Source organism: Gossypium raimondii, chromosome 1, assembly GCF_025698545.1.
Source record: "Gossypium raimondii isolate GPD5lz chromosome 1, ASM2569854v1, whole genome shotgun sequence".
In the NCBI taxonomy this organism is placed as follows: domain Eukaryota; kingdom Viridiplantae; phylum Streptophyta; class Magnoliopsida; order Malvales; family Malvaceae; genus Gossypium; species Gossypium raimondii.
In genome coordinates, this window is record NC_068565.1 from 45458746 (window position 1) to 45472073 (window position 13328).

Below are 13328 nucleotides of genomic sequence, written 5' to 3' on the forward strand. Positions count from 1 at the left end.
CCCAACCAATCACATTTTTTATTCGCATCATTTTCCGCTTCTAATTGGTTGTGTAACGCCACGTCACCTCCCCTTACATCCTCCACCACTCATCTATTAACCTCCCATACTACCCATACTTTTAACCCAAAAGATTATAGAAATATCCAACCACAATCTTCTAACCTCGACTCCGATCTCGGTTTCCTCTTTTCTTTTACGGTGGTTGTTTGCGGTGGGTGGACGACGATCATGATCGCCGATCCTAAATCTTGTGACGTGCTGTTCGTTTTCGTTTTATTTGCGATTATATCCTCTTCCAACGCCTTGGTTTCCACTCCCTATCCTAAGGCCATCTCTGTAAGCATTTCTTTCTTTCTTTCTTTCTTTCTTTCAATTGGATTCTCTTTTCTTTTTCTTTTTTTTTTCAAATGTTAATTTGATTGGTTTGGTTTTGATGTTTTTATATAGGATTTAAAAGAGGCAGTTGTGAAGGGATTGGGGTTCCAAGCCGATGATTTTAAGATTTCAGGGTTCGATCTCAGAGATGCCCTTGTGGGCCATTCTGTGGCATATGAATTCGACATTGAAATCGATAACAAAGTGATTCCTTTTAAGCTCTTGGAGGATGTAAATCGTTGGGAATATGTTGATTTGCCCATTTTTAGGGTGGAAGAGCCAGCTAGACCCGGAGTTGAAAATGGGTTGGTGGAGCATAAGAGGATATCGGACAATGGGTTACCCGTTTTGGCCCCGTTTCAGCTGGCTGGACCCATGGAACTCTGGATTCAAGATGCCAAAGATATGCGAATCTCCTTGCCGGTGAGTTCTATCTTTTTCCTTTTTTTCTATAACAAAAAACGTTGTTCTTTGAGGTTTTGATCTAGGGAATGTAGTGCTTCAGAATCCTAGCATTTAGCATTAAAAAAAATAAGGTACCCTAATTGGATTTTGGGAATTTGCTGGCTCTGCAATTTAAGATGTACTAAAGTAACTTCTTTTAAAAACGAAGTAGTTTTTCGCTTTTGCCTTTGAATTTAGATTCTCTTTTTGGGACCGTTTCCCATTTAGGTATGACTATAGGATGTGTGTGTGTGTGTGTGTGTGTAATCTTTTCAAGTCAATTGATTGATCTTGTTGATGGTTAAATCATGCAGCATGATGTGGATGCTGGTGTCTTGAAAAAGGTAATGTTAGCAGATGGCGCTGTGGTAACTGTGAAGGGTGCAAGATCAGTTAGCCTGCGCCATCCAATTGATCTTCCGTTACCTCTTAGCAGAACTCATAATGGATTCGCATCTGGTCTTATGGCTATTGCCGAGCATCTTCGTCGTGCTTCTTGCAGTCAAGACGCCCCACTCCTTTCTCTTCGCATTGTTGGCCCAACTTCCCTTACTGTCCCATCTTCTTCAAATAACAAGTTGAAGCTTAAGCGACTTGCACCTGGTCTTGTGGAATTATCTTCAATGTCTAAAACTAAGACCATGGATGCCCTCTCCACTATTGATTTACAAGGAGAAGCCGCTACAGTTCTAACCCCAAAGCATTTCTCTACCATGTGGCCTTTTGCGTCCATCAATGGTTCCAATGCTAATTTAATTGGTTTCGAGAGACTGCTATCATCTGTGCTGGATTCAAAGGCAAACAAGAAAGGATACTTTAAGTTACTGAAGGCTGATGTGTCAGCTCAAACATTTGTGAAGATTGGTTTTGGGATCGAGAAGATGTTGAAAGAAGGAGATGGGTTTAATTTGGAGGGCTTTCCAGAGTGGAGGACAAAGCCTGAGATAGTGAGTATGCATTTTGAGGTACTGGCTAAGGTTGATGGCGAGAATGTTATACCGGAGAGAATCATGCAGGTTAACCCTGTTGCTGTGGAGGATGCAATTGCACCACATGTGCTAGCAAGGAACATGACCATGTCTTCCACACCTGTTGTTTACACTCCTTCAAATCCCTTCACCTTGTAAATTGTTAGAGGGAAAAGGATCAAGAGTCTAAATAGTTATACAGAATGGTAAAGATGAGATGAATCGATTATTCTATTCCGTGGCCCTCATTAATAGATTTAATATAAAGGTAAAGATGAATTTATATAATTTTATTTCAAGTGGTTCTAATCTACGTAAATTATGATGTTTGGCATCAGAGCAAATTCTAAAAAACTTAACAATGTATTATTGAGAATAATAAATCTTTATTAGAGGAGAACGTTGTAGTCGTCATGATTTTTTAATGTACTGAAGTTAATCTTAAAATAGAAATGTTCATGCTATTTTTAATTTGTAGGTCACTTTTTGTGAACGAAATTATAAGCTTTAAAGAGCCAAGCAGACTATTTTGTAAAACCATGCTAATCTTTTACAAGCATAAAATTTGACTGCATTAACCAGAAGAGTATATCAACGGCATTTAGGTCTCAATAGAGGTTCTTAAGCGCCAAAACATATACAAAGCCCTTTTAACAGATATAAGAAGCTTATATTATATTTATATTAAAAGATTAGCTCAGCAGCAACAATTTCATTTCTTGATGAAGGCAATACCCTTTTGAATGCTTCCAGCTAACTCTCCCTTTGCTTTCTCCAAACCAACCCTATTAACAATCAAACAGGAATTCGCTGCATAATCTGCTATCTCTACCTAAAATAATAACAATCATTTATATTTCTGACAAAAAAATATACCTCTCATATTCGTTTAGAGGCCCTAGTTGATAGACTTCCTCGGCTCCGGTACGACCAAGTCGTACCTTGGTTGCAAAGAAAGGAAGTTCGGTAACCTGAGATCGAGATTGTTAAAGAACATGTGCAAATGCAAAACCAACAAAATGGTGTTGGCATGAAAAAAAAATTGTTTGAGAGGGTACCTCGGAAGCTACAAAGGCACATTCCACGACTCCGGCATCTCCTCTCAAGCCTCGGAGACATGCATCTGCAAACTTGACAGCTGCATATGCCTATACACATTTAAAGGCTTCCCTTTAGTTTAATTTATCCATTAATTTCTACTTTTTAGGAAAAAAACACTTGTACAAAGTGAAGGTAGAATGGCCAACCATTGACAGAGTAGCAGATCCAGCCCCAGCTTTTGCCTGCATAAGTGAAAAAGATGAATTCACCCATAACAACAACAATAATAAAGCAATTTTCCTCAGTAGTCAATCCTTTTTATCTAACAACTTGGTCTTAGTTACTAGCCATTATGTATTTAACAATTAGCTTCCAAACATACAGATAGGCTTATGCGATTTTATTAGTAGTTGACTGAAGTATTGGCAGCAGGAGACCAGACTAAGAAATGTCAAAACATGTTCTAACTTATATTTCATTTGTTGGTTCTGCAATCTATGTAAGAAAAAGAGAACATTATGATACCTCAACAACTTCTGTTCCACCGTTTTGAATGCGATTTGTTAGGTATTCAGTTTCTTCAGGAGTGAAGCTGCTTGGAGGTTTGACCTGCAAAGATTGAAATAAAGTAAATTCAACTGATGATAGATTACCAAAAGTGAAAACAAGTGAAATTTGCAGATAACATTGAAGACCTGTGACAAAAGAGGCAAAATTGTTACTCCTGAATGACCTCCAACAACCGGAACATTAACCTCTCTAGGATCAAGTCCCAGGACTTCTGCCTGCACCCAAAACAAAAAAAATGGTTATCTAAGGAGTGAAAACTAGAAATGGTCTGCTACATGCTATGTGATTTCTTGGTGCTTTATGTGGGAAAATGAGGAATACAATAAAATGGTTATGCATACCACAAAAGTGTTAGCTCTGACGACATCAAGAGTTGTCACTCCCAAAAGTCGCTTTGGATCGTAAGTACCGGCCTTCTTAAAAACCTCTGCTGCTATTGGAACTGTAGAATTCACTGGATTGCTGATCAGATTAACAATTGCATTTGGGCAGCACTTTGCAACTCCTTCACAAAGTGTCTTGACAATTCCAGCATTGATGTTGAAAAGGTCATCCCTTGTCATTCCAGGCTTCCTTGGAACACCAGCAGGTATGATCACAAGGTCCATGCCGGTCAACGCACTCTCAAGCTGCGGCTGCCCTAGGAAACCACGTACCTATAACCAATAAAGCATTCCACTTACTCTCGATTTTTACATGTAATTGACATAATAATTCGCTCTTCATTCAAAAGCATAGCCTATGGTATCTTAGAAAACTAGTTTTCACTGTTGAATAATTGAAGTCTTTGGAGAAGGAAATATTACCACAGCACCAGTATCCATGTGACTGAGGTCAGCTGTGACACCAGGAGAGTTCACAACATCGTAAAGATGAAGAACCGAGACGAGAGGATTCATCTTCATTAACATTGCAAGAGGCTGGCCAATGCCTCCAGCTGCTCCTAAGATAGCAACTTTGAACCCTGGTGACCCTCCTTTCGCTCTACAGTCAGCTCGCCTCAAAATAGAACTTTCCTCCATCTGTTACAACCAACACATATAATAAACAAGCAAGCCACCTTACTTAATAAAACTTGTAGTAACATAGAAGAGAACCTGAGGTTGGAGATGGGCTGCGAGCCTGGCAATGCGCTGGTTAGCCTCTGAACTAAACTCCATTTCCTTTCTCTTACTGAAAGATGGACAGATAGTGGGGGTTGGGGGTTAAAATATTACGTACTACTTGGAAAGAATGAATGGATTTAAACAGAAGACCAATAGAAGAGATAACGGTGAAGTTGACATAAATGCATATATATATTCAGTTTGTGTGGAAACTAGTTTTTGAAGTCCTTATCCTATCTTTAATCGCAAAGAGAAATGTGGCTCTAAAAGACTTGGTCTGGGTTTATTTTCAGGGTGATAAAATACTTGAGATGTCGATTTTTCTGCTCAAACTTTTGGGGCCTGAATGTTGTAACCTGTTACGGTTATATGATCAAATATTTACTTAACGGCTGCTACTCCTCTGAACCAAATGCCTCAAATCTAAGTTATAATTCATTATTATTTATTACCAAAATAATCAGCACTAATCTGTCTTCTAGTCCAAGAGATACAAATAAGCAAGCTACCTTCATCTTTTTTTTTATAGAAAAACTGTACCATAACCTATTGGCGATTGCAATATATGAAGATGGAGAGGTTTCAGAAGAACGTAGCAGTAATACTCCAAAAAGAAGAAAAATCGATTATATTGCACATCAGAAAGAAAATTAAAACAAATTTATGGTAGTTTGGTTACAGTTATATGACAAATTTTGTAAAGGATATCCAATAACTTAAAACACCAAGTCTATAATGTCTGTCACAGTATCATGGCTGGGGTTTTCTTTTTGCAAAGTACTACAAAACAATTAAATTTATATATTCAGTGTCGTGATGGCAGTAGGCCACAATTTTTGAAAAACAAAACTAGTTTTCAGGCAATCTGAGCGCTTGTTCCTTCAATGGTAACCAATGGTTTGGTGAGACATAACTAGGCCTTTGATTTCTTCCCTTTAGTTTCAGCAGTTGGTTTGGTCTTGAAAGGAAGGAAGGACTTCCCACCCATGAATGGCCGTAAAACTTCTGGTATTTCAACACCATCTTCCTTCTGGTAATTCTCAAGGATGCAGCATATTGTCCTTTCGGTTGCTGTGAGGGTAGAGTTCAACAGGTGAACATATTGTTTCACCTGTTCATTGTTCTGCAAGAAGGTTAACAACAGAAAGCAATCACAAAGCATGAACTGGAATTTAAATGGTAGAACTCAAGAATGATAGGTATTAAGTATGGAAGTAGTTCTAGATTATTGCTAAACCAATATGCACTCTTATGAAGGGGGAAAAAGAGTATGAATCGATATATATTTCCAAAACACTTGCACTCTGCTTTCAATATATAACAAGACAAGCCAACATAACCAACCTTTTTCTGCCCATATCTAATTTCTAGCCTCCTTGATTGGTAATCTGTACAATTTGAGCATGACACTAACTCTCTGTAAGTCTGAGATGCTGGAAACCATGCTTCCAAGTCATACTTCTTGGCAGCAGCATCATTAAGAGCACCAGAAACAATCACCACGACTTGATAGGGAAGCTTTAGCTGCAAATTAAAATTCACACTAATCCATGTAAAGACTCTTCAGCCTCAAGACTTCCAATGGAAAATTTTATGTGCATGGTGAACTTCTATTAAAAGATAGATTAGGGCCACTTTGAGCTGAAGGGAAAAGACTCCAGTTTATTTATCTAAAAGTGATACTGTTTCACAATGAAAACCAAAAGATTACTTCACAAATGACCCTTCCACAAGGCATGGGAAGTAAATATGAATCTAGACTGATAAGGTTCACTAGTACAGATAAAACCAACATTCAAAGAGCTCCAATTATAGATAAAATGAGATTAGGTAAAAAACTGGAAATCAGTGATGTGTAGTAATTAATCAATTCATAGAAAAAAAAAATATTATACCATCTGATAAAAATCCTCGGAGTTTTTAATCATTTCCTCATGCATGTCCCAGGACTCATTACCATTTGGACTGGTAATGCAGAATTGCTCCACTTTCTCAAATTGATGAACCCGAAAAATTCCAAGAGTATCGCGACCATGTGAACCAGCTTCTTTGCGGAAACAAGATGAATATCCAGCATATCTGGGAAAACAAATAGCATAAACAAATAGCAACCAAAAAAACATTTTGCAACACATACAGCCATCACTTTTTTTGCATGCTTAGAACCTTATAGGTAGCTCAGAGGGCTGGATCCAATCATCCACATGGTAAGAACAGAGTGGCTGTTCAGCAGTTGCAATAAGATACTTGTCATCACCTTCACCGGTCACCTAATGAACATCAACAACACCAGTCATGCTTTCTTATTGTAGAATATGAAATAATTGGTGAAAGGAATATGCCTGGATACTGATTTGCACATCCTAACCATAAAGAACAGCAACTTTTTTTTTTTCCTTTTCCTAATGTATAATAAGAACACTTGATCGCATGTAAAGTAATAACAAGAACTAAACAATCTCAATTCTATATAGTTCAAATCTCACAATTTGTAAAGATACCATTACCATCCTAGTACATAGAAAGAAAAGAGATCTCTAAAGCAATCTACAAATGTTACCTTGTAAAGTTCCTCATCAAATTGGGCCAATTGAGCACACTTGGCCATAACATCTTTCCTCATGAAGAATGGAGTTTGCAATGCTGTATACCCCCTTTTCTCCAAAAAATCTAGCCCAAAATTGATCAAAGCTTGATTGAGACGTACTCCATCTCCCTTTAGGTAGTAACCTCTACCTCCTGCAACATCAGCACCTATAGTACAGGACAATGGAACATCAATTAAAATGATGCCAAGTGAAACAATCCAATTCAATTTGCCAGCTGAATTCATGCATAAAACAACACAAAGTTCATCATGTGAAATACAGCCTAATGTTCTATTATCTCATAGCTTAAAGAGAGACCCTACACATCTTAAAACCAATAAACAACATATTCCATTACATACAGCAAAGCATGTTAAACCCTGAAAAATACAATTACCCTTTTTTGTATCTGCAATCCCAAGAAGCTCGACGAGCTCAACATGGTTCTTCAGCTTAGGCTCCAAACGCTTTTCACCCCAAGTTCTAATCACAGCATTATTTGCCTGCAATATATTGGTAGTCCAGTAAATTACCCTGATTAAAGCATTAGCAATCAAAAACCAAGGAAATGAATAAAATTTGCAGAGTCAGTCACCTCATCATCACTGACGGGAACCGAGTCATGCACAAGGTTACCAATTTTCTCCAATTTGGATTTTAAAACAGCCCAAGAATCTTTAACCTCAACATCTTTCTCAGCTATTTTCTGTTTAACCTCCTCTGTCTTGGCAATTGTCTCTGTTGCATCTTGCTTAGCCTTTTTTCACATCAATTCCAACATAAAAAAATAATAATAAAGAAAATCCCACGACTAATTAAAAAGAGAGAGTGTGTGTGAGAGTGAGAGAGACTCACAATTTTAAGTTGAGCGACTTGCTTGTTAATCTTATTGAACTCTTTTCGCAGATTTTCAAGTTCATATAACACTGTACCGGAAATTTAGCATTACACACAAAAAATTAAAAAAAAACAAAGCGTTTCGAAATGAGAGAATGAGAGGAGGGATTAGATAGTTACATTGGCGATAAACTTTGTCAAGGTCGATAATGGCATCGACATCTTGAACGTTGGCGTAACGACGCCGTAATGATTCGCGAATGATCTCAGGGTTATGACCCTTCTCCTCTCTGAACAAATTGATGTCCAACATTTTTTTTTCTTTTTAATCGACAAGGGATTGAAATCGACACTGAACCAACCCTAAAGACGAAAGGTAAAAGAATACGAAAACCCTAGTTTCTCATACTGTTTGTTTACAGGTTCGCGCTATTCCTCCCTGTGATAGTTTTTCTGCACCTCCGGCCCACAGGGCTTTTTGCCTGGTTGAAATTGTTGCGTCAATTTACACAAAGGAATTGGGTTTGGGCTTGTTGGGCTGCTTTTAATTTAAATTAAATCAAATTACGATTCACTTCTAAAAGTAGAACTTAACCAATTTAATCCCTTAGATTTATCACTTTTATCTTGTGATCACCATTTTATTTTGTCACTACTTGTATTAGTAATGATAAAATCATCTGTCCTAAACAAATGACCCGAGGTCCATATTATTTTCTTAATCCATACAATGTCAATGAGAGAATATTATTTACTCTTACATCAAGCTATGATTCCACTATTATAAGAAAAGTCATATATCCAACATACCAGCTTTCTACCCACTCTCTTGAGAGCATATGTTTCAATATTCAAAGTACAAGAGTTAAGTATATATGGCCGTTCACTTGCTCAAGATTTAGATAAGACACACTATGAATATTATAAAGTGAATTAATCCATAAAGGGATCTAAGACTAATTAAACATGGGTTTTACAAGATGTATTGTTAGTTTAGACAATCACATCCATGTCTCTATTTCTAAGAGTCAATCCAACTCCAATAGCCAAGACAATGGTCTCTCCAATTAGACATAACAACATCATAGTAATAACATGAGTCATTTTCTCAATCTGACCCATGGACTACAACCGTTTTAGATTACCTACTAATTCAAGTTATCTTCTTGCACTACAATCTTAATGCCTCAAAATTTTTGGATTTTCGAATTTTGCACCGAATCGAGATAAGTTCGATAATTTTTTATAATAAATTATTTCAAAAATTTCACATGAAAGGATAAATTTTGGATTTTTAATATTTTTATGGACCATAAACTTATTTGAATTGTTAGTTTAATTTCGAGATTAGTTTGAATTCTGATTTCTGTTTATGGATTAAATTGAACTTTTAACATTCAGTGGAGGTCTAATCTTGTAATTAAGCTTTTTTCCATTCTCAATATGTTAGTTGATGTTAAAGTACTTGGGAGGTCCTTGTATCATAGGAACTAGATCAAATTCATCCCTCTAATATTAAATGGATCAACTAGTCCATGTACTATTAAAAGAATCAAATAAGTCAAAACTATGACATAGCTAACAATTACTGGATAAAAATGTCTTGAATTTTTAAACAAAAGATTTCATCTATAAAACCATAAATACTTTAAAAATATTAACTCTACTATACAATAAATTTTTTTAAATTGTAAATATTAGCTTTATTTCAATTTGGCCTTATTTGATTCTTTTTAATAGTATATGGACTAAATTGATATATTTAATAATTGATAGACTAATTTAATGAAATTCCTATAATAAAGGGACCTCTCAAGTATATTCACCCTTTAGTTGAAATGGTAACACCAAGCAAATTACAAGAGTGTTGCTAGTTCCACAAGTGGAACTTGAACGCAGTTTGACGGACAAGATAGAATATCTTTTGACAAACTTAAATTATAAATCTCTAAGTCTAGAAACTATAGATAAAATATCTTCAACAATCGCAAAAATCTCCCAAGGGCACTGGTTCTTTTCGATAAGCATTGAATCAGTTGTTATCAGCCGCAAGTATAGCTTGGGCTTCAGCCGCTAATGCTGTAGACTCATGCATCAACGCGTTGGTTCCACCTACAATATCTCCATTGCTGTTCTTGGCAATTGCGGACACCCTTGCTTCTCGATTTTTCCCTTTTGGAGAAGTATCACAATTGATCTTTACAACTTGGGGTGGCGGTTTTGTCCATCCCGAATTTATGGCAATGTTAGGCTGGACTGTCATGAACTCGATTAGTTGATGGTGGCCTGCCGAGGCTTTTTTCCCAAACATTTAGAGGGTCTTCCTGTTTGCCATCAAAATGCCACATATTCCTCACCTTCCAAATCTCCCAGCAAATGGATGCCATGAGTTCCACTCCCTTTGATGCCTGGAGTTGGGGTAATTTTTCATTAACAGTCTGCCACCATTGCGCAAACTAGCCAAATCCAACCTCGTTTGGGACATAGCAAAAGCTAGAAACACGCCACACTGCCTGAGAAGCTGGAAAAAAAATAGCACATGCTCAATAGAGCAGAGAAGGTGGCAAGCTGACAATACTACCCACAAAATAACATTTATTATTTTATAAAAATAAAAGATTTATAATTTTACAATTGAGATTCAATTAGTTGATGACGCAAGCTGAACAAATCATTTAAATAGATAAATGAATGGATAAATTTCATTATTTTTTTCTGAAAGAAAATAATTATAAAATTATTCAAAATTGAAATCGAATAAAAACTTTAAGTACTAGTAATGATCCACTCGAAAAATAAGAGAGTTTGAATAAAACATAAGTTTAAAATATGAGCTTAGATAAAATTTATTTTCTAAATGGACCAAGTTTCAAGTAAAATTTTTGACTTAACCCGAATACATATCTTTTAAAATTATTGAGAAATATTTATTTTAATATTTTAGAGTATTTAATATATTTTATTTTATATAATAAAATAATTTTAAAAATAATACAAACCCAAGATTAATATTTATCAATATTTTAAATCTATTTTTTGAACAGGATGAAATCCAAAGCCATCAATCGAATTTAAAATTTATAAATTGCTTGTTAGTCAAAGTAGAGGCAGAAAGTCTAACAAGTTATTTCATAGTATTGACAAGTAGAAGTAGACTCACTTCATCTACTCTTTCTTTTCAATGTTGTAGCGCTGGCAACCTAAGGGGAATCTTATTTCGCCACACTGCAACATGTCACTCACTCACATAATTTTATTGTTTTAATAATTGCAAACTTTGAATGATTTACGCTTAAAGTTAAAAGCAAGTTCCAAATCAAAGAAATCCATAAAATATTTATGGAAAAAGGTGATATGATATGTCAAAGATTTCAATGTCCACCTTTCTGGGTCAGGGTTTGTTAGATTGAGACAATTTCTTAATCATTCGTCAAAATATTTCACAAATCAAATGTGTTGAGAACTTGACAAAAAACAAGTTAGCTATACGTTGCTTCAACGAATAATCGTGACAACTTAGGCTCTAAATGAGTTTTCGTAAATCATTCCAATTCCATTTGAAAAATATTTGAATTGAATTCGATAATTATAAAATTGAGTTCGAGCTATTGATCGAGCTTAGTAATATTTTATTTGAATAACTCGTAAGTCTTAACAAGTTTTTCATATTTTTATATTATTAAATTACGTTATTATTCTTAATATATATTATTAACTCAAAACTTAATTATTGAGTTGAACTTTAGTATAGAAATTGGTAAACAAACTTAATTGAGCTCGAGCTTAAAAATAGGTATTCAATCGAGCTCGAGTCGAGTATTGAGTTATGAATTTCGTGTCAAACTTGAGCTCAAGCTTGGCAGTATTCGGGCTTGACTCAGCTCAATTATACCCGTACTTAGAACTAGGGGTGATATTAATTCAGTTCAATCGAGTTTTTTAGATTTTCTTTAAACCGTCCATAATTTGGTTTGGCTCGGTTCTTTATTTTTCCATTTTCTAGGCTTATTTTGATAAAATGGGTTTTGTTTTATGGCTTTTGAATATTATTTGACAAAATTTTAAGGTCTTTTTCATAAATATTTTTTAAAAAATAATTTTCAAGAATGTAAGTTATTTCACTATTTTAAATATAAAATTTTCAATTCAATTTTGGATACTGCAATTTTAAACTTGCATTCCATAAATCGTCCAAGTACTTCGATTTGTATCAATTTTAGGTTTGTTGAGGGTTTTTTTTAATGTTAAACCCTACTTAGAACTTATTTTGAATATTTATTTGATATATTGATGGTAAAATTATCCATCATTTATTTTTTTATGTTTAAAAATAAGAAGTTAATATATGAAACATATAATGATATTTCAATTAAATTATAAAATAAAAAATTATTAATAAAAAAATATTGTATTAAATAATCATTTATAGTTTAAAATTCCATAAAGTTAAAACTTACGAGAGTGGTTGTAATAGCCCGTTTTAGGCCTAGTCGAAATAGTGGTTCCGGGACCACAAATCCTATGAGGAAAATTTTATTTTTTTATTATATTTTTATGGTATACAATTTCACAGAATTATTTCATGAAAATTTCGTTCAAAAATTTCGACGTTTGCACTCAATTTAGCTAAAAGGACTAAATTGTAAAAAGTGCAAAAGTTGAGTTCTACATGTTAGAAGTGTCCAATTGTTGTGAAATTTTAAATTGGAGGTCCTTAAATGGAAATTAGACCATTGGTTAACTTTTTGGACAAAAATGGACAAGAGATAAGTGAAATAGGAAATTTTTAAGTTGGGGGCATTTTGGTCATTTAGTAATTAAAAGAATTAAAAAGGCCAAAATAGCCAAAAATTTGTCCATCTTCTACATGGTGAACGAAAACAGCAAGGGGAAAACCATATTTAGGGTTTTCAAGCTTCCAAGCTCCATGATAAGTGATTCCAAGCCCCGTTTTTAATGTTCTTTACGTTTTTGGAGTCTTAGTAACTTGATTTAGCTTATTCTAGCAATAATTTAACCTAGGGTTCATATTTGGAAAAATATCCGTAGCTGAAATGTGTTTATTTTGATTTTTTATGGTAGAATATGAAGCTTTGAAATTATGTTAAATAACTTTTGCTAGCCAATTTTAAGTTAAAACGAGTAAATTGACATAATCGGTAAAAATACCTAATGTTCATAAGTAAGTGTTAGAGTGAGAATTTGATGTTGCCATAGAAGGAAAAAATGTTTAGAATGTCATAAAACATAAGAAAAAGGAAAAAAAAAGTTTAATTTTCGGGCCTAGGGGCAAAATCATAATTTTGTGAAACTTTAGGGGCAAAAATGTAATTTTTCCAAAATATGATTTTTGGACTGGATTGAATAATGTGAATGTTATATAAGCTAAATATGTT

General features: G+C 34.7%; 3 protein-coding genes across 3 annotated transcripts; 1 reads left to right on the forward strand and 2 right to left on the reverse strand.

Moving 5' to 3' along the window:
- Positions 1-119: 119 nt before the first annotated feature.
- Positions 120-2078, forward strand: LOC105786045 (uncharacterized). Its single transcript, XM_012612297.2, has 3 exons — positions 120-339; positions 451-801; positions 1137-2078. Exons 1-3 carry the CDS (start codon positions 232-234, stop codon positions 1947-1949), a joined length of 1272 nt encoding a protein of 423 aa, XP_012467751.1. The 5' UTR covers positions 120-231; the 3' UTR covers positions 1950-2078.
- Positions 2079-2338: 260 nt separating this feature from the next.
- LOC105786046 (malate dehydrogenase 2, peroxisomal) lies at positions 2339-4671 on the reverse strand. Its single transcript, XM_012612298.2, has 9 exons — positions 4499-4671; positions 4208-4423; positions 3743-4057; positions 3527-3616; positions 3357-3440; positions 3038-3073; positions 2849-2938; positions 2667-2761; positions 2339-2575 (listed from the first exon to the last, which is right to left on the reverse strand). The coding sequence occupies exons 1-9, from the start codon at positions 4559-4561 to the stop codon at positions 2503-2505; spliced, it is 1062 nt and encodes a 353-aa protein (XP_012467752.1). The 5' UTR covers positions 4562-4671; the 3' UTR covers positions 2339-2502.
- A 449-nt stretch (positions 4672-5120) lies between these two features.
- On the reverse strand, positions 5121-8326 carry LOC105786048 (serine--tRNA ligase). Its single transcript, XM_012612299.2, has 9 exons — positions 8113-8326; positions 7951-8021; positions 7691-7852; positions 7493-7598; positions 7068-7261; positions 6674-6777; positions 6403-6586; positions 5852-6031; positions 5121-5630 (listed from the first exon to the last, which is right to left on the reverse strand). The coding sequence occupies exons 1-9, from the start codon at positions 8243-8245 to the stop codon at positions 5421-5423; spliced, it is 1344 nt and encodes a 447-aa protein (XP_012467753.1). The 5' UTR covers positions 8246-8326; the 3' UTR covers positions 5121-5420.
- Between the last annotated feature and the right edge of the window lie 5002 nt (positions 8327-13328).

Bases quoted from the DNA above. Each gene is read 5' to 3' on its own strand.
- LOC105786045 (XM_012612297.2), top strand. From the start codon at position 232: ATGATCGCCGATCCTAAATCTTGTGACGTGCTGTTCGTTTTCGTTTTA. The intron at 340-450 runs GTAAGCATTTCT...GTTTTTATATAG, and splicing joins CCTATCCTAAGGCCATCTCT to GATTTAAAAGAGGCAGTTGT. The intron at 802-1,136 runs GTGAGTTCTATC...TAAATCATGCAG, and splicing joins ATATGCGAATCTCCTTGCCG to CATGATGTGGATGCTGGTGT.
- LOC105786046 (XM_012612298.2), bottom strand. From the start codon at position 4,561: ATGGAGTTTAGTTCAGAGGCTAACCAGCGCATTGCCAGGCTCGCAGCC. The intron at 4,058-4,207 runs GTAATATTTCCT...TATTGGTTATAG, and splicing joins ACATGGATACTGGTGCTGTG to GTACGTGGTTTCCTAGGGCA. The intron at 3,074-3,356 runs GTATCATAATGT...TCACTTATGCAG, and splicing joins GTGGAACAGAAGTTGTTGAG to GCAAAAGCTGGGGCTGGATC.
- LOC105786048 (XM_012612299.2), bottom strand. From the start codon at position 8,245: ATGTTGGACATCAATTTGTTCAGAGAGGAGAAGGGTCATAACCCTGAG. The intron at 7,262-7,492 runs GTAATTGTATTT...CCTGTACTATAG, and splicing joins GATTGCAGATACAAAAAAGG to GTGCTGATGTTGCAGGAGGT. The intron at 6,032-6,402 runs GTATAATATTTT...TTTAATTTGCAG, and splicing joins CCGAGGATTTTTATCAGATG to CTAAAGCTTCCCTATCAAGT.